Source organism: Salvelinus sp. IW2-2015, linkage group LG2, assembly GCF_002910315.2.
Source record: "Salvelinus sp. IW2-2015 linkage group LG2, ASM291031v2, whole genome shotgun sequence".
In the NCBI taxonomy this organism is placed as follows: Eukaryota; Metazoa; Chordata; class Actinopteri; order Salmoniformes; family Salmonidae; genus Salvelinus; species Salvelinus sp. IW2-2015.
In genome coordinates, this window is record NC_036839.1 from 24,606,717 (window position 1) to 24,630,881 (window position 24,165).

General features: G+C 41.6%; 1 protein-coding gene across 1 annotated transcript in view; it reads left to right on the top strand.

Annotated features, from left to right (window-relative positions):
• lrp1bb (low density lipoprotein receptor-related protein 1Bb) overlaps positions 1-24,165 on the top strand; it is a 393,420-nt gene that overhangs the window by 27,935 nt on the left and 341,320 nt on the right. Inside the window, exon 3 of the mRNA XM_070446279.1 lies at positions 17,514-17,651. Coding sequence (XP_070302380.1) covers positions 17,514-17,651 — 138 coding nt within the window. The remainder of the gene's footprint in view (positions 1-17,513; positions 17,652-24,165) is intronic.

The window sequence follows — 24,165 nt, forward strand, 5'->3', positions numbered from 1 at the left end:
GTTGTACTTTGTACATAATGTTGCTGCGACCGTCTCTTATCACTGAAAAGAGCATCTGGACATCAGAACACCAATTACTCACATCGAACTGGACGAAGATTTATTCTTTAATGAGTCTGACGTGAAGCATATAACGCTTCCCGGAGACCAGGCTCAAATCCTCGTCATCCGCGTGAAGAAAAGACGGAAATACAAAGGGCGGAGGTCTGGGTGCCTTGTGAGAATTCATCGGCGAGTGAGTAAACCACCACTACTCTCTGTGTTAATGGCCAAAGTGCAATCATTTGAAAACAAACTGGACTATCTACGATTAAGACTATCCTACCAACGGGACATTAAAAACGGTATTATCTTATGATTCACCGGATAATATAGAGCTGGCTGTCTTCTCCGTGTTTCGGTAGGACAGAGCAGCTACGTCTGGCAAGACAAGGGTGTCTAGTGGTCAATAACTCCTGGTGTGCGTGTCTAATATTAAATACGTCTCAAGCTATTGAGGTATTGCTCGCCTGAGGTACAGTAGAATACCTCATGATAGTCTGTAGACCACACTATCTACCAAGAGAGTTCACATCTATTTTATTTGTGACTGTCTATTTAACACCACAAACCGATGCTGGCAATAATATCGCACTCAACAAGCTGTATAAGGCCATAAGCAAACAAGAAAATGCTCATCCAGAAGCGGCACTCCAAGTGGCCAGGGACTTTAATCCAGGCAAATTTAAATCCGTTTTACCTCATTTCTAACAGCATGTCACATGTACAACCAGAGGGAAAAAAACTCTAGACCCCCTTTACTCCACACACAGACGCATACGAAGCTCTCCTTCGCCCTCTATTTGGCAAATCTGACCATAATTCTATTCTCCTGATTCCTGCTTACAAGCAAAATCTAAAGCAGGATGTACCAGTGACTCGCTCAATACGGAAGTGGTCGGATGCTGTGCTACAGGACTGTTTTTCTAGCACAGACTGCAATATGTTCCCAGGATTCATCCAATGGCATTGATGAGTATACCACCTCAATCACGAGCTTTATCAATAAATGCATTGATGATGTCGTCCCCACAGTGACCGTACGTACATTTCCCAACCAGAAGTCTTAGATTACAGGCAACATCCGCACCGAGCTAAAGGCTAGAGCTGCCGCTTTCAAGGAGCGGGACACTAATCCGGGYGCTTATAATAAATTCTGCTATACCCTCAACGAACCATTTAACAGGCAAAGTGTCAATACAGGAGTAAGAGTGAATCTTACTATACTGGCTCTGACGTTCGTCGGATGTGCCAGAGCTTGAAAACTATTACGGACCTCAAAGAGAAACCCAGCCGCGAGCTGCCCAGTGACGCGGGCCTACCAGACGAGCAAAATGCTTAATTTGAGGCAAGCAACACTGAAGCATGCATGATAGCACCAGCTCTTCCAGACGATGTGAGCAAGACCTTTAAACAGGTCAACATTCACAAAGCTGAAGGGGCAGATGGATTACGAGGACGTGTACTCAAAGCATGCGCAGACCAACTGTCATGTGTCTTCACTGACATTTTTTAACCTCTCCCTGGCCGAGTCTGTAATACCTACATGTTTCAAACAGACCACCATAGGCCCTGTGCCCAAGAAAGCGACGGTAACCTGCCTAAATGATTACCGCCCCGTAGCATTCACGTACAGTAGGTAGCCATGAAGTGCTTTGAAAGGCTGGTCATGGCTCACATCAACACCATCATGCCAGAAACCCTAGACACGCTCCAATTTGCACACTGCCACAACAGATCCAAGGATGACTACAATTCAGCATTCAACACCATAGTTCCCACGAAAATCATCACTAAGCTAAGGACCGTGGGATTAAACACCTCCCTCTGCAACTGGATCCTGAAATTTCTGACATGCCACCCCCAGGTGGTAAGGGTAGGCAACAACACATCTGCCACGCTGATCTTCAACACTGGGGCACCTCAGGGGTGTGTGCTTAGTCCCCTCCTTTACTCCCTGTTCACCAACGACTGCATGGCCAAGCATTACTCCAGCTCCATCATTAAGTTGGAGTGCTGCAGAGATGGTTGTCTTTCTGGAAGGTTCTCCCATCTCCACAGAGAATCTCTGGAGTCTCTTTGTCACCTCCCTGACCAAGGCCCTTCTCCCCGATTTCTCAGTTTGGCCAGGCGGCCAGCTCTAGGAAGAGTCTTGGTGGTTCCAAACTTCTTCCATTTAGAAATGATGGAGGCCAATGCCCTTCCCCAGATCTTTTCCTCGACACAATCCTGTCTCGGAGCCTTACGGACAATTCCTTCAACCTCATGGCTTGGGTTGTGCTCTGACATGCACTGTCCACTTTGGGACCATATATAGACAAGTGTTTGCCTTTTCAAATCATGTAAGAATCAATTGAATTTACCACAGGTGGACTCCAATCAAGTTGTAGAAACATCTCAAGGATGATAAATGGAAACAGGATGATCCTGAGCTCAATTTCAAGTCTCATAGCAAAGGTTCTGAATTCTTATGCAAATAAGGTATTTCTGTTTTTGAAAAATTCTACATTCTACAAATCTAAACTTGTTTTTTCTTTATCATATGCTATTGTTGTTGAAGCTATTGAGGTTAAAGTTGTAAGTTCAGCCTACTCCTACTCTTGGAGCAGTGTTCTCCTATATATTTTCGTGAGCTTGATGGCTTTTTCCCAAACTTGAATACACCCACTCCCATTGTTTCCCTAGCTCTGTTCTACAAACAAATGAACTGGCAATTATATCACTCTTTCAGACGGACCTTATAAATATTGCTCATGCCATTTATTCCCATCCAAAGTGCTACTCAGACATTCCTTCACTGTCAGAGACCCAACATGACATAATGTAGCTCAAACACTCTTCTAGCTTTAAATAACTCAGCAGGGTCTCAAAAAGATTGACAACAGTGATAGCGCTGTGAATTAGTAGTGAAGTGAGGAGCTGACTATTCCCTAAGGGACAGTGCACTCTCTCATTCATGTCTCATTGTTCAGACACACACCCCTACACAAACTAGCATCTTAAGTTTGGGACCTTTATTTTACCTTGTAGGTTTGCAGAGAGAATATTACTATTCACATCATCAGCTTAGGGAGTTGCAGCGGAGAGAAGAGGTGGCTGATTAGGTGGCCATGGTAAGGCGACTTGGTTTAGAATTCATCCGGGACACTAGGGTTGTCATTCCTACTCTCACTACAAGTGTCATGGGCTATTAATGACCACTCAGTGTCAGGACCTTGGTTTACCGTCTCAACCACAGGATTGTACCCTTTGCAGGGTAGTGCCTAATCACTGCCCTGGCCTGGGGCATTGGTGTCTGCTTTCACCAGAGGGATGTTTGCCCTCTACTGCCCCATCTAACACCTCTTCCAGCAGCAACACCGCTGGTCTCCCTTCCAGGAATGGACCAGGACCAACTGCTTAGTTCTCAGACAATAGCTAGCAGGATAGTTGGTGTGGTGTTATGCAGGTATGTCTTACATTGGCATATGTCTGTCTCAAGTTGGGGCTCCTGAGTGGCGCAAGGCATCTCAGTGCTTGAGGCATCACTACAGACACCCTGGTTCAATTCCAGGCTGTATCACAACCGGCTGTGATTGGGAGTCCCATAGAGTGTCGTCCAGGTTTGGCCGGTGTAGGCCGACATTGTAAACAATAATTTGTTCTTAACTGACTTGCTTATTTAAATAAAGGTTAAATAAAATAATAAAAAGTTAGGATTCAATTATTAGAATCTACAAGTCTAACTTGTGCTGTTGGATCTGGTGTTTTTTTAAAGTCAGAGTTAAAATACACAATATGGGCCAAGGAGACGCTAGCTATGTGTGATACCTTGATCATCAATATGGCTGGACAAGGAATCCATTGGCACACATGCAATCACAAGGTATGAGCGTTACAAATCTAAAACAGAGCAGTTCAATGAGTGTCCCTACTAATATATTCTCAATGATTGTTTTCCAAGAATTGATCATTTGGCATACCGGTGGTGGAGCTCTGATTAAAGCGATAATCATAATAAACATAGCCTCTGAAAGACTTTTCATTGCACGTTAAAAATACAAAATAGATCGCCCAGTCCCAGCGGATTTCTCTACATTTACATTTACTTCTCTGAAGAAGGTAAATATCACCATGGTTTTTAATTAAAAATACTATGTGGATAGCGCAGATTGAAGATTTATTTTGGCTGTGAGTGGACTGACACCAGAAAATAACATTGCATTTATTCTAATTTATTGGAAAGGACGATGAAAAAAAAGCTGATGAATTTCGTCGGTTTTGAATAGAGTGGACCTACTTAGCTCCTAGATCATAGGAAAACATTTGATATCCTGAGCTTTTTGTGCAGCAGTGGTCTCTCTCACTGCACCCTCTGTAACTAAGAAGGATATTACTTTTTTTCTTCAAGGCAACAAAYAGGTTGGGTTATGACCCTCGATGGTTATTAAACTGTACTGAACAAAAAATATAAACAAAAAAATATAAAATCTTGGTCACATGTTTCATGAGGTGAAATAAAATATCCTAGAAATGTTCCATACACACAAGAAGTTTATTTCTCTCAAATGTTGTGCACAAATGTGTTTACATCCCTGTTAGTGAGCATTTCTCCTTTACCAAGATAATATCATATCAAGAAGATGATTAGACAACATGATCATTACACAGGTGCACCTTGTATCTGGGACAATAAAAGGCCACTCTAAAATGTACAGTTTAGTCACACAACACAATGCCAAAGATGTTTTGAGAGCGCATGTAATTGGCATGATAACTGCAGGAATGTCCACCAGAGCTGTTGCCAGATCATTTATTGTTAATTTCTCTACCATAAGCCGCCTCCAACATCAATTTAGAGAATTTGGCAGTCCAACCGGCCTCTCAACGGTAGACCACGTGTAAGCGTGCCAGCCCAGGACCTTCACATCCGGATTCTTCCCTTGCGGTATCCTCTGAGACCAGCCACCAAGAGAGCTGATGAAACTGTGGGATTGCACAACCGAAGAATTTCTGCACAAACAGTCAGAAACCATCTCAGGGAAGCTCACCTGCGTGCTCGTCATCCTCACCAGGGTCTTGACCTGACTGCAGTATGGCGTCATAACCGACTTCAATGGGCAAATGCTCACCTTCAATGGCCACTGGCACGCCGGAGAAGTGTGCTCTTCACGGATAAATCCCGGTTTCAACTGTACCTGGTAGATGGCAGACAGCATGTATGGCATCGTATGTGTTAGCGGTTTGCTGATGTCACTGTTGTGAACAGAGTGCCCCATGGTGGATGTGGGATTATGGCGTGGGCAAGCCTAATCTACGGACAACGAACACAATTGCATTTTATTGATGGCAATTTGAACGTACACAGATGTCATGACGAGATCCTGAGGCCCGTTGTCGTGCCATTCATCTGCCGCCCTCACCTCATGTTTCATTATGATAATACACAGCCCCATGGTGCAAGGATCTGTTCACAAATCCTGTAAGCTGAAAATGTCCCATTTCTTCCATGGCCTGCATACTCTCCAGACATGTCACCCATTGAGCATGTTTGTGATGCTCTGGATCAACGTGTATGACAGCGCGTTCCAGTTCCCACCAATATTCAGCAACTTCGCACAGCCATTGAAGAGGAGTGGGACAACATTCCACAGGCCACAAGCAACAGCCTGATCAACTCCATGCGAAGGAGATGTGTTGCGCTGCATCAGGCAAATGGTGGTCACACCAGATACTGACTGTTTTCTGATTCCATGCCCCTACAATTTTTTAAAAAGGTATCTGTGACCAATAGATGCATATCTGTATTCCCAGTCATGTGAAAGCCATAGATTAGGGCCAAATTTATTTATTTCAGTTGACTGATTTCATTATATGAACTGTAACTCAGTAAAATCTTTGAAATTGTTGCATGTTGCATTTATATTTTTGTTCAGTGTACTTGATACCTGGGTGATCCCTCATTTCCTGTGGTCACACACACACACGTGCGTGCACACACACAAACACATTGGAAAGGTTTAAAAAATAAATGCCATGTGTGTGCCAAGCTGTCATCTAGGTAAAGGGTGGCTACTTTGAAGAATCTCAAATGTAAAATATTGTTTGATTTGTTTAACAATTTTGGTTACACAATGATTCCATATGTGTTATTTCATAGTTTTGATATCTTCACTATTATTCTACTATGTAGAAAATAGTAAAAATAAATAAAAACCCTTGAATGAGTAGGTGTGTCCAAACTTTTGACTGGTACTGCATATTCAGACCCTGAGACTCGAAATTGAGCTCAGGTGCATCCTGGTTCAATTGATCATCCTTAAGATGTTTCTACAACTTGATTGGAGTCCACCTGTGGTAAATTCAGTTGATTGGACATGGTTTGGAAAGGCACACACCTGTCTATATAAGGTCCCACAGTTGACAGTGCATGTCAGAGAAAAAAACAAGCCATGAGGTCGAAGCAATTGTCCGTAGAGCTCAGAGGCAGGATTGTGTCGAGGCACAGATCTGGGGAAGGGTACCAAATCATTTCTGCATCATTGAAGGTCCCCAAGAACACAGTGGCCTCCATCATTCTTAAATGGAAGAATTTTGGAACCTCCAAGGCTCGTCCTAGAGCTGTCTGCCTGGCCAATCTGAGCAATCGGGGGAGAAGGGCATTGGTCAGGGAGGTGACCAAGAACCCAATAGTCACTCTGACAGAGCTCTAGTGTTCCTCTGTGGAGATGGGAGAACCTTCCAGAAGGATAACCATCTCTGCAGCACTTCACCTATCAGGCCTTTATGGTAGAGTGGCCAGACGGAAGCCACTCCTCAGTAAAAGGCACATGACATCCCGCTTGGTGTTTGCCAAAAGTCACATAAAGGACTCTCAGGCCATGAGAAACAATATTTTCCGGTCTGATGAAACCAGGATTGGGAGACTTATTCAGGATYAAGGGAAAGATGAACGGAGCAAAGTACAGAGAGATTCTTGATGAAAACCTGCTTCAGAGCGCTCAGGACCTCAGACTGGGGCGAAGGGTCACCTTCCAGCATGACAACGATCCTAAGCACACCACCAAGACAATGCAGGTGTACATAAGTATTCACCAGTAGCGGTCAGTGCTGTTTAAGATGGGGGAGGACTATGTTTTTTTCATGAGCATGGCCTTTTTTTCTATTACAGCATATTGGATGACTCATTCATATTACATTTACAGCGATGCAGTAGGTTTAGGCTACTATATGATAGTCGAATTTTCCCTATACCCATCATGAGGTTGCTACAACCTAGCCTATGAATGAAAGTTTACAATGTAGGTGCACACAGGTTGAGAGACAAATTTGAGGCGACAGACAGTGACACATGGCAGACAGTGACTTTCAATACTGTCTTGCACACTTTTGCCTGCATCTAGCTGATATAGGGTGTAATCATTGTTGCAAACGAGTTCTTCAACAGAATCGGCAGAATTTATACATCCCTGAACACACATAAACACAGATCACTTTCATAGCAGCCACGTTGTATTCCTTCTATGCACTCTACTCCTCTCACCTTGTACCTTCTCTTGTGGACTTCAATGCACAACACATCAGCTGTATGTGACTAGTCAAAAAAACCTAATAAAAAAAACCTTAACAAGCCAAACCGCTACACACAGCCTACATCGTTGTCACCATATTAGCTAAAGTAACATCATAGTTCTATTAGCTATGCTGACTAACGCATTAGTAAACCCGCTACAATCATGCAGTAACATTAATGTACAGTCAGTTAACAAAAAGCTTACCTTGACTTGGAAGAGTTTCAGTGTTGTGTTTGATAGTCATAGCCAGCTAGCTAACAATGCATCCCTATGTTTGAGCAGGGTGTTTCAGTAGGTTATTAAACTAGCTAGCTGATTTGCTAGCTAAGTAAGTGAAACTCCTTCATTTTGTAAGAAATTAATTTGTTCAAAACTGTTCAATTATTGTCTTTCTCTCTCTTTGAGTAAGCTACTCATCACATTGTATACACTGCAGTGCTAGCTAGCTGTAGTTTATGCTTTCAGTACTAGATTAATTATCTGATCCTTTGATTGGGTGGCCAATATGTCAGTTCATGCTGCAAGAGCTCTGATAGCCTGGAGGACGTCCTCCGGAAATTGTCATAATTACTGTGCAAGTCTATGGAAGGGGGCGAGAACCATGAGCCTCCTAGGTTTTGTATTGAAGTCAATGTACCCAGAGGAGGATGGAAGCTAGCTGTCCTCCGACTAGACCATGGTGCTACCCTACAGAATGCTGTTGAGTCTACGGTAGACCTTTTTTGCCAAGTAGTGTGTTTTAATCAATTGTTTGGTGACTTGATTATATTCAGTATAGGTTTCTCTAAAAATGATAACTTTTTTAATGTTTTACAGTTTAAATTTGTATGAAATTCACCGAAGAGGATGGTGACCCCCTTCCTCCTCTGAGGAGCCTCCACTGGTATTCACACCCCTCAGTCAATGCATGTTAGAATCACCTTTTGCAGAGATTACAGCAACACTGAGTACCATTCTTCATATTTTCAAGCATGTTAGTGGCTGCATCATGTTAGGAAAATCTGGTTCAGTCTGCTTTCCTACAGACACTGGGAGACAATTGTACCTTTAAGCAGGACAATAACCTAAAACACCAAGATGACATTGAATGTTCCTGAGGGGCCTAGTTACAGTTTTGTAAATGGCTGTCTACTAATGATCAACAACCAACTTGACAGAGCTCGAATCATTTTTTAATTTATGTTGTGTAAATATTGTACAATCCAGGTGTGCAAAGCTCTTAGAGATGTACCCAGAAAAACTTACCGCATTGTGTTGGATTTGCCCCAAACATAACGCTTTGTATTCAGGAGATAAAGTTAATTTCTTTGCCACATTTGTTTGCAGTTTTACTTTAGTGCCTTACTGTGAACAGGATGCACGTTTTGGAATATTTTTGTTATGTACAAGCTTACTTCTTTTCTCTCTGTCATTTAGGTTAGTATTGTGGAGTAACTGTAATGTTGTGGATCCGTTCTCAGTTTTCTCTTATCACAGCCACTCTGTAACTGTTTTAAAGTCATCATTAGCCTAATGGTGAAATCCCTGCACAGTTTTCTTCCTCTCCAGCAACTGAGTTAGGAAGGGTCCTTGTATTGTTGTAGTGACTGGGTGTATTGACCCATGAGATGACTGTAGATTTTAGTTTTTTCTCCCTCTAAAAACAGAAATAAACAATTCTAAATAACAAACTGGCTTTATTTACAAATTAGTAACAATGTCTGACCCCATGTTCAAGAATGTCCTTTTTCTCGATCATTTTACGTTATTTGAAACAAAATCATCTCCAAAATATATATATATTTTTAAACAAAGCGATTATTATTATTATTCATTTAGAATTATATAAAAGCCTGTTGCTTATTCTCACAGATATATTATTAACCCTGTTATTAGCAGGACAATATATATTGGTCATGGCTCCCGAGTGGCGCACAATGGGACTGCCTTGCAGTTCTCCAGCTGTATCAACTGAAAGCGTGCGAGGTTCAAGGCACGAGGGCAGGGTGCATGGGATGGGCCGCAGAGCCGTGCACAGAAGACTGATCTAGCCCATGGGGAAGGGAGGAGGAGGGGGGGGGGGGGTGGACCCCCACCCCACCATACTGGCAACACTTTAAGGGGCATTGCACTAATAATGGCGCTAACTAGGGAAACATTCCCGCTGCTCTGTTCTTAGTGCCAGTCTGCAGGTTCAAACTAAAACAATGCAACTAATAACAGCATCTTTATGCTTTCATTAAAAAAATTATGATAAAAATACTCTTTCAAAATGCCAATGTTTATTTAGTTATGGATCCATAACAAATTACTATGGGAATACATTTCACTGAATTACAGAAATATCATCCAATCCTATATATGTCATTAGTGGCGGAGAGTCACATCATATTTTTTGATATACTGAAGGCCTACCGTAGACGACATGAGTCTCACTAGTGTTGAGTAATGTGCTGTTAAAAGTGGTGTAGGTGTTATTTATTTAAAGAGCATATTGAAGTTAGAAGCAATAGGATTTGAAGCAAAAGCCTACAACTATTTTAGCAGCGTTTCATGCTGCTCTGAGACTAGCATGGGGACTGGTTTTGATAAATCAATTATATTTTTATTTTCACTGAATCTCCGTTTGGGTATTAGTTAGACTAGAATTAGATAATTAGGGTGTTGAAATGTTATGCTGTTAGTGTAACTGTCACGCGGGACTAGGTGGGTGAAGGAATCAGACGCAGAGAGAGATCCACTTGGAAAAAATATTCATTTTACTAATGCACAAAAAATGATAAGCCCAAACATCCAGGGCGCAGAGAACAACTTGATAACCCAAAACACAGGGTACCAAGTAAATAGAAAAAATACTACACCTCTACCTAAAACACACACACGCAACATAAAGACAATCCCGCACAAAATAAGGGCGGGTCTACCTACTAAATATAGGGAATCTCATTTACGAAAACAGAAACACAGGTGAAACTAATAAGACAAAACAAACAGACAAACGAAAAAGGGATCGGTGGCGGCTAGTAGGACGGTGACGACGACCGCCGAGCACCGCCCGAACAGGCAGGGGAGCCAACTTCGGCGGAAGTCGTGACAGTAACCTTTATTTAACTAGGCAAGTCAGTTAAGAACAAATTCTTATTTACAAGGACACCCTACTCCTTCCTCCCCATTGGTGAATTAAACCCCGTTCTCCCGCAGGACACTGGATTCTTTAGCTAAATAGACCAGTACTGTACTCCCGACCATCACGTTGGACAGTGACATATTTTCCATTCCATCCTAACGGAAACCCAGAGGGTTTTTCATTTTCCTTGGAATAAAAGCACCATAATATTAATCAAATGAATTAAGCAAGTATCAGTCAAAGGTTTGGACACACCTACTCATCCCAGGGTTYTTCTCAATTTTTGCTATTTTCTACATTGTAGAATAAAAGTGAAGACATCACAACTATGAAATAACACATATGGAATCAGTTAAGAACAAATTCTTATTTACAAGGACATCCTATTCCTTCCTCCCCGTCGGAGAATTGAACCCCGATCTCCCGCGTGCCTGCAATCTCTAGTACAGCCATTATTGAAGGCTACCAAATGCTTCTCAAAGATGCCCTCTGGTGATCAAAGTAGCACTAACTAGCATTAACGGTACCAGTGGTTCACACTTAAATAACGTGCCATAGAATTCTGCAGCACCATGCAAGCTGCACCGCAATTGGCTGCAACTTTCGAAGAAGGAACCACTGTAGCCTATTTGCTGCTACTTAACTCAATCCCGTTTTGAAAGTCTCCTTTCCTAACTGTTTTACATTCCTTGAGACCAACCAGAAATGTTTTGTTGGCCAAATATTCTCAGATTTTGTGGTCTCTCGTTTCTGCATTACCACATTTTGTGCAGGCAAAAGAGTAGGCTAGGTGTGCTTCAATTGTTGGTTCAGTACACGGACGCACTCTGCCAGTTCTCACAATGGTGCTTGTTTAGTAAAGTTTAGATAAAAGCTGAATCAATGTCTTGGAAGATCACATAATTATGAATTATTATTCTATACTTAACAAAAATATAAACACACAGTTCAATTTTTTATTTATTTACTGAGTTACAGTTCATACAAGGAAATCAGTCAATTGAAATAAATGCATTATGCCCTAATCTATGGATTTTACATGACTGGAAATACAGATATGCATCTGTTGGTCACAGATACCTCAAAAAATKTAAAAGCTAGGGCCGTGGATCAGAACACCAGTCAGTCAGTATCCGGTGTGACCACCATTTGTCTCTTGCAGCGCAGCACATCTCCTTCGCATGGAGTTGATCAGGCTGTTGATTGTGGCATGTGGAATGTTGTCCCACCCCTCTTCAATTGACATTTTCAGTTACCAGGAATTGTGTACAGATCCTTGCGACATGGGGCCGTGCATCATGCTGAAACATGAGGTGATGGCGGCAGATGAATGGCACCTGGGCCTCAGGATCTCATCACAGTATCTCTGTGCATTCAAATTGCCATCGATAAAATGCAATTGTGTTTGTTGTCCGTAGCTTATGCCTGCCCATACCATATCCCCACCGCCACCATGGGGCACTCTGTTCACAACATCGACATAAACAAGCTGCTCACCCAGACGCCATGCACGTGGCCGGTGGTTGTTAGGCCGGTTGGACCTACTGCCAAATATTTTAAAACAACGTTGGAGGTGGCTTCTGATAAAGAAATGAACATTCAGTTATCTGGCAACAGCTTTGGTGGATATTCCTTTAGTCAGCATGCCAATTGCATGCTCCTTCAAAACTTGAAACATCTGTGGCATTGTGTTGTATGAGAAAACTGCACATTTTAGATTAGCCCGCTATTGTCCCCAGCAAAAGGTGCACTTGTATAATGATCATGCTGTTTAATCAGCTTCTTGATATGCCACACCTGTCAGGTGGATGGATTATCTTGGCAAAGGAGAAATGCTCACTAACAAGGAGGTAAACAAATGTGTGCACAACATTTGAGAGAAATACGCTTTTTGTGCAAATTGACATTTTTAGGAACTTTTATTTAAGCTCATGAAACATAGGACCAAAACTTTACATGTTGCGTTCATATTTTTTTTCAATACACAAGACATAACAAAATATAATAGCATAATATAACGTTACTGTTATAACAAAGACACCACCTAGCCTAGTGGTTCGAGCCAGTAACCAAAAGGTTGCTGGATCGAATCCCGAGCTGACAAGTTAAAAATCTGTCGTTCTGAGCTAGGCAGTTAAAGACGTGGATGTCTTTAACTGCCGCGCTAGCTCGGGAAGCGCTGAAGACGTGGATGTCGATTATGGCAGCTCCCCGCACCTCTCTGAGTCAGAGGGGTTGGGTTAAATGTGGAAGACACATTTCCGTTGTGCAGCTGACTAGGTATCCCCCTTTACCTATACGATTTTAGGATGGTAGCTGAATAGTAAAAAAAAACTCAACAGCGCATCCCTAGGCAGAATGTGCTTTGATTGAAACAAAATACAGGAAAGCTATATAGTTTGTGAACCATCTACTCTAATTTTCTCACAAAACAGTAAATCAAGAAGATCTACTGTAAATGCATATTCCCATGAAACTAATTGAGTTCAAATGATTGGCTGGCGGATGCAGTTTGGACGKTTCACTGGTAATACGCAAAGAATTGTCATTCACAATTGAATAATAATGCCATGGCCTATTTTGAAAGACTACTAAAAATCAAAACAATTCTTGAGACAAAATGTGTGGGGATAGGCAGACATTGCAATTGGAGGATGCATTTTATGCATATTCTATAATGATATTCAATAGTCTACATACTGTATGTCGATACAAACGTTGAGAAATAATGACGTCATTCCTCTCCGGCACCTTCAAAATGTTTACTACACCATGAGCGGTAGGGAGATTTGTGTGTGTGTTGGGGGGAAATTATTTTTTTTCATGTAGGCTACACTGTCCCACTAATGTCCCGCAAAATCATCCTGTTGTCCAGCATTTTGGTATTTTAAATGTGGTCACCCTACCTGCATTTTGCCAGTTGTGTGGTATAAAAAAAATATTCTGCTCATGTCTTCTATCATGTAAATGACATCGAATTGCATGACATTTTTTTTGTGGAAATCCTAAAAAGGTGTCTGCGCAACTGTATTCCACTATGCCTCCCCCCCAGCACCCCCAACTCAAAGCATCTTCCCCTATGTTTGGACCTGATTAATTTATTAATCAATTATTGTGAGGCTGGAGATGTGCCACTCTGATCTACAGTAATTGGAGAGACTTAAATATCACGACTTGGTAAACAAAGACATCAGTTACAGGAGCTACAGTTCCCTGCATTTGGCATCTATCTATCCACTGAAGACATGCCATACCTAATTATCTAAACTTTATAGTCCCTGGCTGTTTGATGTGTTGAAATATAAGTTTTGTTAACTTTTCCACGGACCCTACAGCACCATAATGAGCAGAATGTGGTTGGTAGTTTTGCGCTGGGCTAAGTAGAGTGATTGTCATCCTCTCTCGACTGTAGAGAGACCATCTGTGTGTTCCTGTATGGTGGATCAGAATCAATGAATATTCATGCCTTTCTCTCATTGCATTAGATCAGTGCACACGCAGCAAGAGAATTGGGACATGTTGTCAGAGACATAAACATTCTTTTGTTAACTACCTTAAATAGATTCTATGGATGCAGTAACAATATAAATTTTCTTTGGGATAGGGGGCAGCATTTTCACTTTTGGATTAATTGGTGCCCATAGTGAACTTCCTCCTACTCTGTCCCAGATGATAATATATGCATATAGAAAACACTCTGAAGTTTCGAAAACTGTTTGAATTATGTCTGTGAGTATAACAAAACTCATATGGCAGGCAAACTTCCAAACAGGAAGTGAGAATTCTGAGAAGGGTCGATGTGAAAGTCATCGCCTATTCAATTCCCTGTAATATATGGATCTGTTTGCACTTCCTACGCCTTCCACTAGATGTCAACAGTCTGTAGAACGTGGAATGAAGCCTCTAGTTTGATGTGGGGCCGAATGGGAGCTATTTAAGTCAGTGGTCTGGCAGAATGCTAGTTCCTGGTCACGCTCGCTAGTCATGAAATGGCAATGTGTGCCATTACTTGTACAGACATGAAGAAATGCTCCGGTTGGAACGTTATTGGATATATATGATAACAACATCCTGAAGATTGATTCTCTATTAAGTTTGACCAGTTTAGTCAACTTGTAATATATAACCTTTTGAAGTTTTCGTCCGACGTTTGCCTGCAACTGTGCCAGCGTTTGGACACGTGTACTACACATGCTAGCTAAAGTTGCTAATTGGACATAAGTAATGGACATTATCGAACAAAAAAAACGATTTATTGTGGAAATAGGATTCCTGGCATTGCATTCTGATGAAGATAATCAAAGGTAAGGGAATATTTATGATGTAATTTCGTTTTTCTGTTGACTCCAACATGGCGGAGAAATTTTGTTAAATCTGAGCGCAGTCTCAGATTATTGCATGGTGTGCTTTTTACAAAAGTTTAAAAAAAATCTGACACAGCTGTTGCATTAAGAACAAGTGTATCTTTAATTATGTGTAAAACATGTATCTTTCATCAAAGTTTATGATGAGTATTTCTGTTATTTGACGTGGCTCTCTGTAATTACTCCGGATATTTTGGAGGCATTTCTGAACATTGCGCCAATGTAAACCGAGATTTGTGGATATAAATATGCACATTATCGAACAAAACATAAATGTATTGTGTAACATGATGTCCTATGAGTGTCATCTGCTGAAGATTATCAAAGGTTAGTGATTCATTTTATCTCTATTTCTGTTTTTGTGTGACTATCTTTGGCTGGGAAAAATGGCTGTGTTTTTGGGATTTGGTGGTGAGCTAACATAAATATATGTTGTGTTTTCGCTGTAAAACATTAAAAAAATCGGACACGATGGGTAGATTAACAAGAYGTTTATCTTTCATTTGCTTTATTGGACTTGTTAATGTGTGAAAGTTACATATTTCTAAAATATTTTTGAATTTGGCGCGCTGCCTTTCAGCAGAATGTTGGGGGGGGGTTCCGCTAGCGGAACGTGTGTCCTAGAAAGGATAATGTGTTTGTAAATTATTTGGATGCATTAAGAAAATGGCTCTGTGGATGAGCAGCGAGCGTCAATTTTCCCTGTATGGTATTTACTTTGAAAAGCATTTTTCAAGTGAATATACTAGAAGTGGTCACACCTTTTTCTCTTCAAATGTTGTTTTCTCATGTTGGTTGAAGCGTTAGGTGACTCCTCTCCTAGTATAATAATACTAAGGCAAAGAGTGCAACCTATTGTGTGCAATGTTGGCTTCATTCCGAAACTAATAGGATTTAACACTCAGGTCTCAGAGGAACAATGTGAAAAGAGCCCAGTTGATTTGGCTGCCATTTTGCTCATGTATGAAAGGGTCACTTATATTTGACTTTCCCTAAATCTTGCATATCCGTATGGCTGGGGTGAGGTGTCTAAGAAATAAGAGACTTAAAAAGATCTCATATGCATCACATGTAATAGTGCAGGCCTGAGAGTAGAGACCGTGGCATGGTTACAGGGAATCGTTATGGTTTCACTTCTATTGCGCCAACAAATCTATTCTTTAAATCTCTTGGGAAATGACAGACCATTTTGTAATGGCCACCTTAATTGTGGCATCATCCTGCCTTATGAAGTATAAATGAAGGCTGTGAAGAAGTAATGGCTCAGCGAGGATGGTTCAACTGCTCTTGGTTGGATATGAGTTCGTATAGAGCTACATGGAGGAACTCTGGGGATCGGTAAGAGATCCTGTCTCGTGTAACAATAAATCTCCTTGTTAAGTGGCTAGTGTTGCCGTTATTGTAATTGATACCAATGCAGTTAAGGTGCGATGTGACACATTTACAATGCTGGCTTCATGGGTCAGATGTATTTTATGTACTCTGGTGGGCTGCTGCCACGCAGATGAGGGTCACCTATATGCCTCATGAATCCTTAAACAGCTGTTTCCTCTCTGCTCTGTGTGTGTGTGTACACTCTGTTATACGTTTCCGTATGTGGTTCAGGAGCGTGGCTTTCCCATTGTAGTTCACTGAACATCTGTTGTGTATAAAGAACAATGCCGTCAAGTGTGAACAGAATTTGCATATGCCTCCTATATATTTTACTCTGATGTGCTTCTGTGAACGGTAATCATGTTTTCTGTAGAGGAACAGTGCTGTGGGAAAAGATTATAGAGTATGAAAATAAAATGTCTCCAAACAATGATCATAAAAATAAATGCTTTTATGAGTAATTAGGTATAGTGATTAGTGTTGTGTAATTTATTGTTGATTGCTATTAGCTCAAGGTTTCAACTGGGAATTCTGAGGGTTTATTATCAAATGCACAATATGGCAATTCAGTTAATCACCTTTCGATGTTCCTCAGAATCTAACACCTAGAATTAGGTAATGAACATTAGAGCTGGGAATTGCCAGGGACATCACGATACAAGACGTACCACGATTGTCACGATTGTATATGTATTGCGATTTATACTGCAATTTTATTGTGATTTGATGTTACAAACATATTGCTCACTATGTCTGCTGCAGAAAGACGAGAGAGAGCATGAGAAAACGAGTTTTGATCAGTCATGGAAATAAGTGCTGAAAACATGTTGGCTCACTTTTTATAGCTAGGATAACAAGCTATAGGATGAAAAATACCAGAGTTTTGGTGCAGGTGGCGCCGACTAGCTCTAGCTAATGCTATCTACAGTGAAAAAAAAGAGTAAAATATCCCAAAATTTGATTGCGATATGTAACTGTACAGTATAGGATTTTTCCCCCATTATTAATGAACATAGACTATTATGACATATCATACCATACAGGGCTTGCTAACAGTGACTGTCTTCTCTGTTCCAGGTGCGGGGGACGTGGTGTTGAGATGTCCCCTGAATCACATACAGTGCATAGGGACCAGGAAGTGCATTCACTTCAACAAGCTCTGCAACGGAGCCATAGACTGTGAGGATGGCTTCGATGAAGGAGTTCACTGTAGAGGTAAGAGCTGGTTGTATCTCATTCACGTCCATGAACACTGAATGGACCACATCAACAACACTGGTATTAGTGTAGCATGTGGTATAGTTATTTTTAGACAGCAGTATGTCTTTCAGCAATAATAAACTCTTATCATATTACTATAATAGTGCATTAGACCAGTTTCCCTTTCTGGCGTGGTATGGTTAAATTTTGGTAGTGCAGCTGGTCTTTTATAATTTGCCCTCTCTAGTCAAACACTGTGAGCGTGCCAAGGTTACTTCCTATCACCCAGGTAGGTTGTCAGTAACAGAGCCGGTGATTGGCTGGCCCAGCAGGTCACTAGCACCAAGTGTTGTGTTGTACACAGGTTGTTGTCGCTCACAACATTCTAAAGCCGCAACACCAAGCTGCTATAGACACCTGGCTATCTGGGATACTGACAAAGCCCACCCACCGGGCAGTGCTGATTAAGTACTCCTTAGCTGCAGTCAGCTTGGCCGGTTCGGACAATACTGTGACCTTTTTTGACCTGGAAGACATACAAGTCACACGGTGTGTCGATTCAAGGTAATGATCTTGGCTTTTGATTCGAGGAAATGCTGAAAACAGTCAAAACGCATCCCATTCACTGGGATGCCATTGGACATTTCATTGGCTGTTCTGTTCAATACAATGTTCTGCTCGGTCTGATGCATTGGCTTGGTGTGTTGGCGGAGAGTAAGACAAAGGAAAGGAATTGCATTAATATTGATCTCAAAGTGGTTGACATTGTAATAGAGCAACTGTGTAAGTGTATTTGTTTTCTAAAATCCTCTTAAAATGTATGATTTTGAATGACTATTACCTCCCAAAGTGATTTCATACAGTATTTGTTGAGTGTGCAGTTTAACTGCTGTACTGTATATAGCCTATAGACAGCTACAGGGCTGTCATTGGCCTGTGAGATCTAAACTCCATGCAGGCCTTAATGCAATAGTGCATTCTAGCCACGTCCTGTCGACCAGCATTTACCTAATCCATTAACTAAGAAGTTGTTTGAAGCCCTGTTAAGATTTTTTACGAACAAAAAAAATCTATCAATAATTGAAACAGTTGTACTGGCTCTTGTTTTAACTGTCATACTCCTCCTCAAGTTACTCATATCTGGCACCCTGCATGGATTGACTGTGGAAGTATATCTGATTTGTGGCCTTTTTAGTGATTCCATGGGATGGAATATTACAAACGCATCTCATTTGGCTGAAGTGGGAGTGGCAGTGACCTGTTGGGCTCAGCTCAGGTTGGGATACATATGTTCTACTTCACCATTATGCACATAGAGAGCACTGAGAGCAGAGCAGGCTCGATGGGAGGTAGAACAAACGGAGGAGGAATTGAGGTCACTAAGAGAAGTTAGAGAGAGAACCAGCTGGGTCTATGACAAAACTTTTCCTGCTACCACCTCCTCCCTTTCTTCTCTTATGAATATACATGGTTAAATCCCAGGAGGGCATAATACCAAGGTACCCATATGGAAAAGCACTAAACCCTTCTCTCTCACCTTCAGAAAACGTGTTTATTTTTAATCACATACTCCACTCGGGGCAGTGCACACTGGAACTCCTTCTCACAGGACTGCATGCCACGATGAACTTTTTCCACTGAGCCACCTGGCTCTGTTTGCTTAGTACAGTCTGTAAAGTAGCTTGAGGTAACTAACCTTCCTGAAGTCTACAGGTGCAGTGGTGGGAACATAGAGCAAACAGGCAACTGTACTCATATACTGCACATACAGTATACACATACTGTAACCACAATATCACAACAGCATACTTCACACACTTACAGTGGTTGCTCAACTAAAAGTTATGAGATTATGCTGCAGGATTTAGAGATAATTTGTGGGCTATTACGGGTAGCTTTAGGTAATTAGAGGAAAAAAATTGTCTCCAAAATATATATATTTTTTAAACAAGCCATAGAAAGATGGTTGCAATTTCAGTTTAATCCACCAGAAAAGACAACAAAGAATACAACAAATATTGTAAATAAACTCAAATATACTAATTGATAATAAAAAAAACATTATTGTCTGTACTAGATTTTCCGTTACTCCTGAAAGCCCTAATCTTCTCACGTAAATGAATAGAGATCCTGGTCATGGTGCTACAGTATGTTGTTACAGCATAATCACATTGAGGATAATCGGCCATCTGCCTTATACTTATGGCCTATTGTAAGCTGAAAGTCACACCTTTCCAGTACTCCTCATCCCATCCCAAACCCCAGCCTTAACACAGTTACCATTCAAAAACAAGCCGTTTACCTAAAAACAAATTACATTGCGAGCAAAGAGAACAGAGGAAATGGACATATCAAGCCACCTTCTTTCTATGTTCCTACCCATTCCAGGGTGTCATGACGTGGCCCTTTCTGGGTGTAGATTGTTGTTGTTCTGGGTGTAGATAGGTTTTATTACCTCAGGTCATAAATACCAGGTAGAAACTGCCATGCAGTATTGAGGGAGAGAGTCTCCCAGAACAAAGAGTTTCTCTCGCCAAAACTCCTAATCCACAAAATGGGAGAACTAAACAATATTTATATTTTTGAGAATGTGGGAATGGTCCGTAGGTAATTAAAGAACAATCCTGTCAAAGTTGTTTTATTCTGTGACATCAGGGAAGGACAGGAGAACTACATAACTGTACCTCTGTGTGTGTATACTTCACAGTGATCAGATTTACATCTAATTGTTGTATAAAATTTATGTGTAAAGATTAAACTATTTGTGAAATGAAGTAATGTGATATTGGCCTTCTAAACGAGATACTTGTTAAGATGTAAAGTTTTAACTAGTCAGTGGCCACCAAGATTGAACTCTTTGGCCTGAATGCCAAGTGTCACATCTGGAGGAAACCTTGCACCATCCTTACGGTGAAGCATGGTGGCGGCAGCATCATGTTGTGGGGATTTTTTTCAGCATCAGGGACAGGGAGACTAGTCAGGATCGAATGAAAGATTAATGGAGCAAAGTACAGAGAGATCCTTGATGAAAACCTGCTCCAGAGCACTCAGGACCTCAGATTGGAGCGAAGGTTCACCTTGCAATAGGACAACGACCCTAAGCACACAGCTAAGACAATGCAGGAGTGGCTTCAGGACAAGTCTCTGAATGTCCTTGAGCGGCCCAGCCAGAGCCCGGACTTGAACCCATTCGAACATATCCGGAGAGACCTTAAAATAGCTGTGCAGCGACGCTCCCCATCCAAGCTGACAGAGCTTGAGAGGATTTGCAGAGAAAAATGGGAGAAACTTCCCAAATGATGTGTGCCAAGCTTGTAGTGCCATACCCAAGAAGACTCAAGGCTGTAATCGCTGCCAAATCTACTTCCAGAAAGTACTGTCAAAACACCTGTTTTTGCTTTGTCATTATGGTGTATTGTGTGTAGTTTGATATGGGAAAAAAACAATTTAATACCTTTTAGAATAAGGCTGTAACGTAACAACATGTGGAAAAAATCTAGGCGTCTGAATACTTTCCGAATGCACTGTAGTCCACACAGTGACCATACGTACATATCCTAACCAGAAACCATGGATTACAGTCAACATCTGCACCGAGCTAAAGGCTAGAGTTGCCGCTTTCAATGAGTGGGACATAAATCCATACACTTATAAGAAATTCTGCTAGCCCTATGACAAACCATCAAACATGCAAAGTGTCAATACAGGACTAAGATCAAATCCTACTTCACCAGCTCTGATGCTCGTCGTTTGTGGCAGGGATTGCAAACTATCACGGATTACAAAGGGAAACCCAGCCATGAGCTGCCCAGTGAGGCGAGCCTACCAGACAAACTAAATGCCTTCTATGCTCGCTTTGAGGCAAGCAACGCTGAACCATGCATGAGAGCACCAGCTGTTCTGTACGACTGTGTGATCACGCTCTCCGTAGCCGATGTGAGTAAGACCTATAACCTCTCTGGTACAACTGGGACGGTAGAGTCCCACCTCACCAACAGCCAGTGAAATTGCAGGGCGCCAAATTCAAAACAACAGAAATCCCATAATTAAAATTCCTCAAACATACAAGTATTATCCACCATTTTAAAGATAAACTTCTTGTAAATCCAACCACAGTGTCCGATTTCAAAAAGGCTTTACTGCTAAAGCACACCATGCGATTATGTTATGTCAGCACYTAGTCACGGAACCATACAGCCATTTTTCCAGCCAAAGAGAGGAGTCACAAAAAGCAGAAATAGAGATAAAATTAATCACTAACCTTTGATGATCTTCATCAGATGGCACTCATAGGACTTCATGTTACACAATACATGTATGTTTTGTTCGATAAAGTTCATATTTATATCCAAAAATCTCAGTTTACATTGGCGTGTTATGGTCAGAAATGCATTGTCTCAAACAAACATCCGGTGAAAGTGCAGAGAGCCACATTAAATTACAGAAATACTCATCATAAACATTGATAAACGATACAAGTGTTATTCATGGAAATAAAGATAAACTTCTCCTTAATGCAAACGGTGTCAGATTTCAAAAACGCTTTACGGCGAAAGCACACTTTGCGATTATGTTAGGTCTGCACCTAGCCACAGAAACCCATACAGCCATTTTCCAGCCAAGGAAAGTGTCACAAAAGTCAGAAATAGCATTAAAATTAATCACTTACCTTTGATGATCTTCATCTGGTGGCACTCCCAGGTCTCCATGTTAGACAAAAAAAATTGTTTTGTTCGATAATGTCCCTCTTTATGACCAAATACTTCCTTTTTGTTTGCGCGTTTTGTCCAGAAATCCAGTAATACAAGGCGCGTGCACTAATTCCAGACAGGGTCAAAAAAGTACAATAAAGTTAGTAGAAACATGCCAAACGATGTTTAAAATCAATCCTCCGGTTGTTTTTGTCATAAATAATCATTAATATTTCAACCGGACAAAAGCTTTGTCAATAGGAAAGGAGAAACAAGAAAGGCGCGCTCCCGATCAGGCGCATGGCTGATGAATGGAAATTTCCACTGGCCACTGATTGAAAGTGCTGTATCTCCCTCATTTTTCAGAGTAAAAGCCTGAAACAATGCCTAAAGACTGGCCACATGTAGAGGAAGACACGGAGCTCGTGAACTGGGTCCTAAGTCTTTGTATGGTGGATAGGCTTACAATGGAAAAACAGCCTTTCAAAATAATAGTACTTCCTGGTTGGATTTTCCTCGGGTTTTCGCCTGCCTTATCAGTTATGTTATACTCACAGACATTCTTTTTTAACAGTTTTGGAAACTTTAGAGTGCTTTCTATCCAAATCTACCTTTATATGCATATCCTATCTTCTGGGCCTGAGTAGCAGGCAGTTTAATTTGGGCACGCTTTTCATCCAAAATTCCGAATGCTGCCCCCTACCCTAGTGAAGTTAAACAGGTTAAAATGCACATGGCCGCAGGACCATATTGATTACCAAGATGCGTACTCAGAACATCAAGCAAGTGTCTTCTATGACATTTTCAACCTCCCTGACCCAGTCTGTAATACCCACATGTTTCTAGCAGACCACCATAGCCTCCGTACCCAGGAACACAAAGGTAACCTGTCCAAATAACTTTCGCCGCTAAGCACTCACATCTATAGCCATGAAATGCTTTGAAAGGCTGGTCATGGCTCACATAAACACCATCATTCCAGATGCCCTGTACCCACTCCAATTCGCATACCACACCAACAGATCCACAGATGAGGCAATGTCTATTGCACTCCACACTGCCCTTTCCCACCTGGACGAAAGAAACACCTACGTGAGAGTGCCGTTCATTGACTACAACAATTACTAAGTTAAAGACCCTGGGATTTAACACCTCCCCCTGCAAATGGATACAGGACTTTCTGATGGGCTGCCCCCAGCTGGTGAGGATAAGCAACAACACATCCGCCACGCTGACCCTCAACACGGGGGCCCCTCAGGGGTATGTGCTTAGCCCCCTCCTGTACTCCCTGTTCACCCATGACTGCGTGGCCACACACGACTCCAACACGATCATAAAGTTAATGACACAAAGGTACTAGGTCAGTTCCTCAACAACGATGAGAGAGCCTACAGGGAGGAGGTCAGACCTGGCAACCTCTCCCTCAATGTCACTAAATGTATTTATAAAGCCCTTTTTACATCAACAGATTGACGTCACAAACTGCTTATACAGAAACCCAGCCTAAAACCCCAAACAGCAAGCAATGCAGATGTAGAAGCTTGGTATGGCAACTGCAAGACGCTACAGAGCGTAGTGCGTACGACCCAGTACATCACTGGGGCTGTGATCCCTGTCATCCAGGACTTTTGATGTCAGAGGAAGGCCCTAAACATCAAAGACTCGAGCCACCCAAGTCACAGTTTGCGCTCTCTGCTACCGCACTGCAAGCTGTACCGTAGAACCAAGTCTGGGACCAAATGTCTCCTGAACAGCTTCTACCCCAAAGCCATAAGACTGCTGAACAGTTAATTAAATGGCTACGCAGACTTGGTGCTACAGACTGTTCAACCTCTACC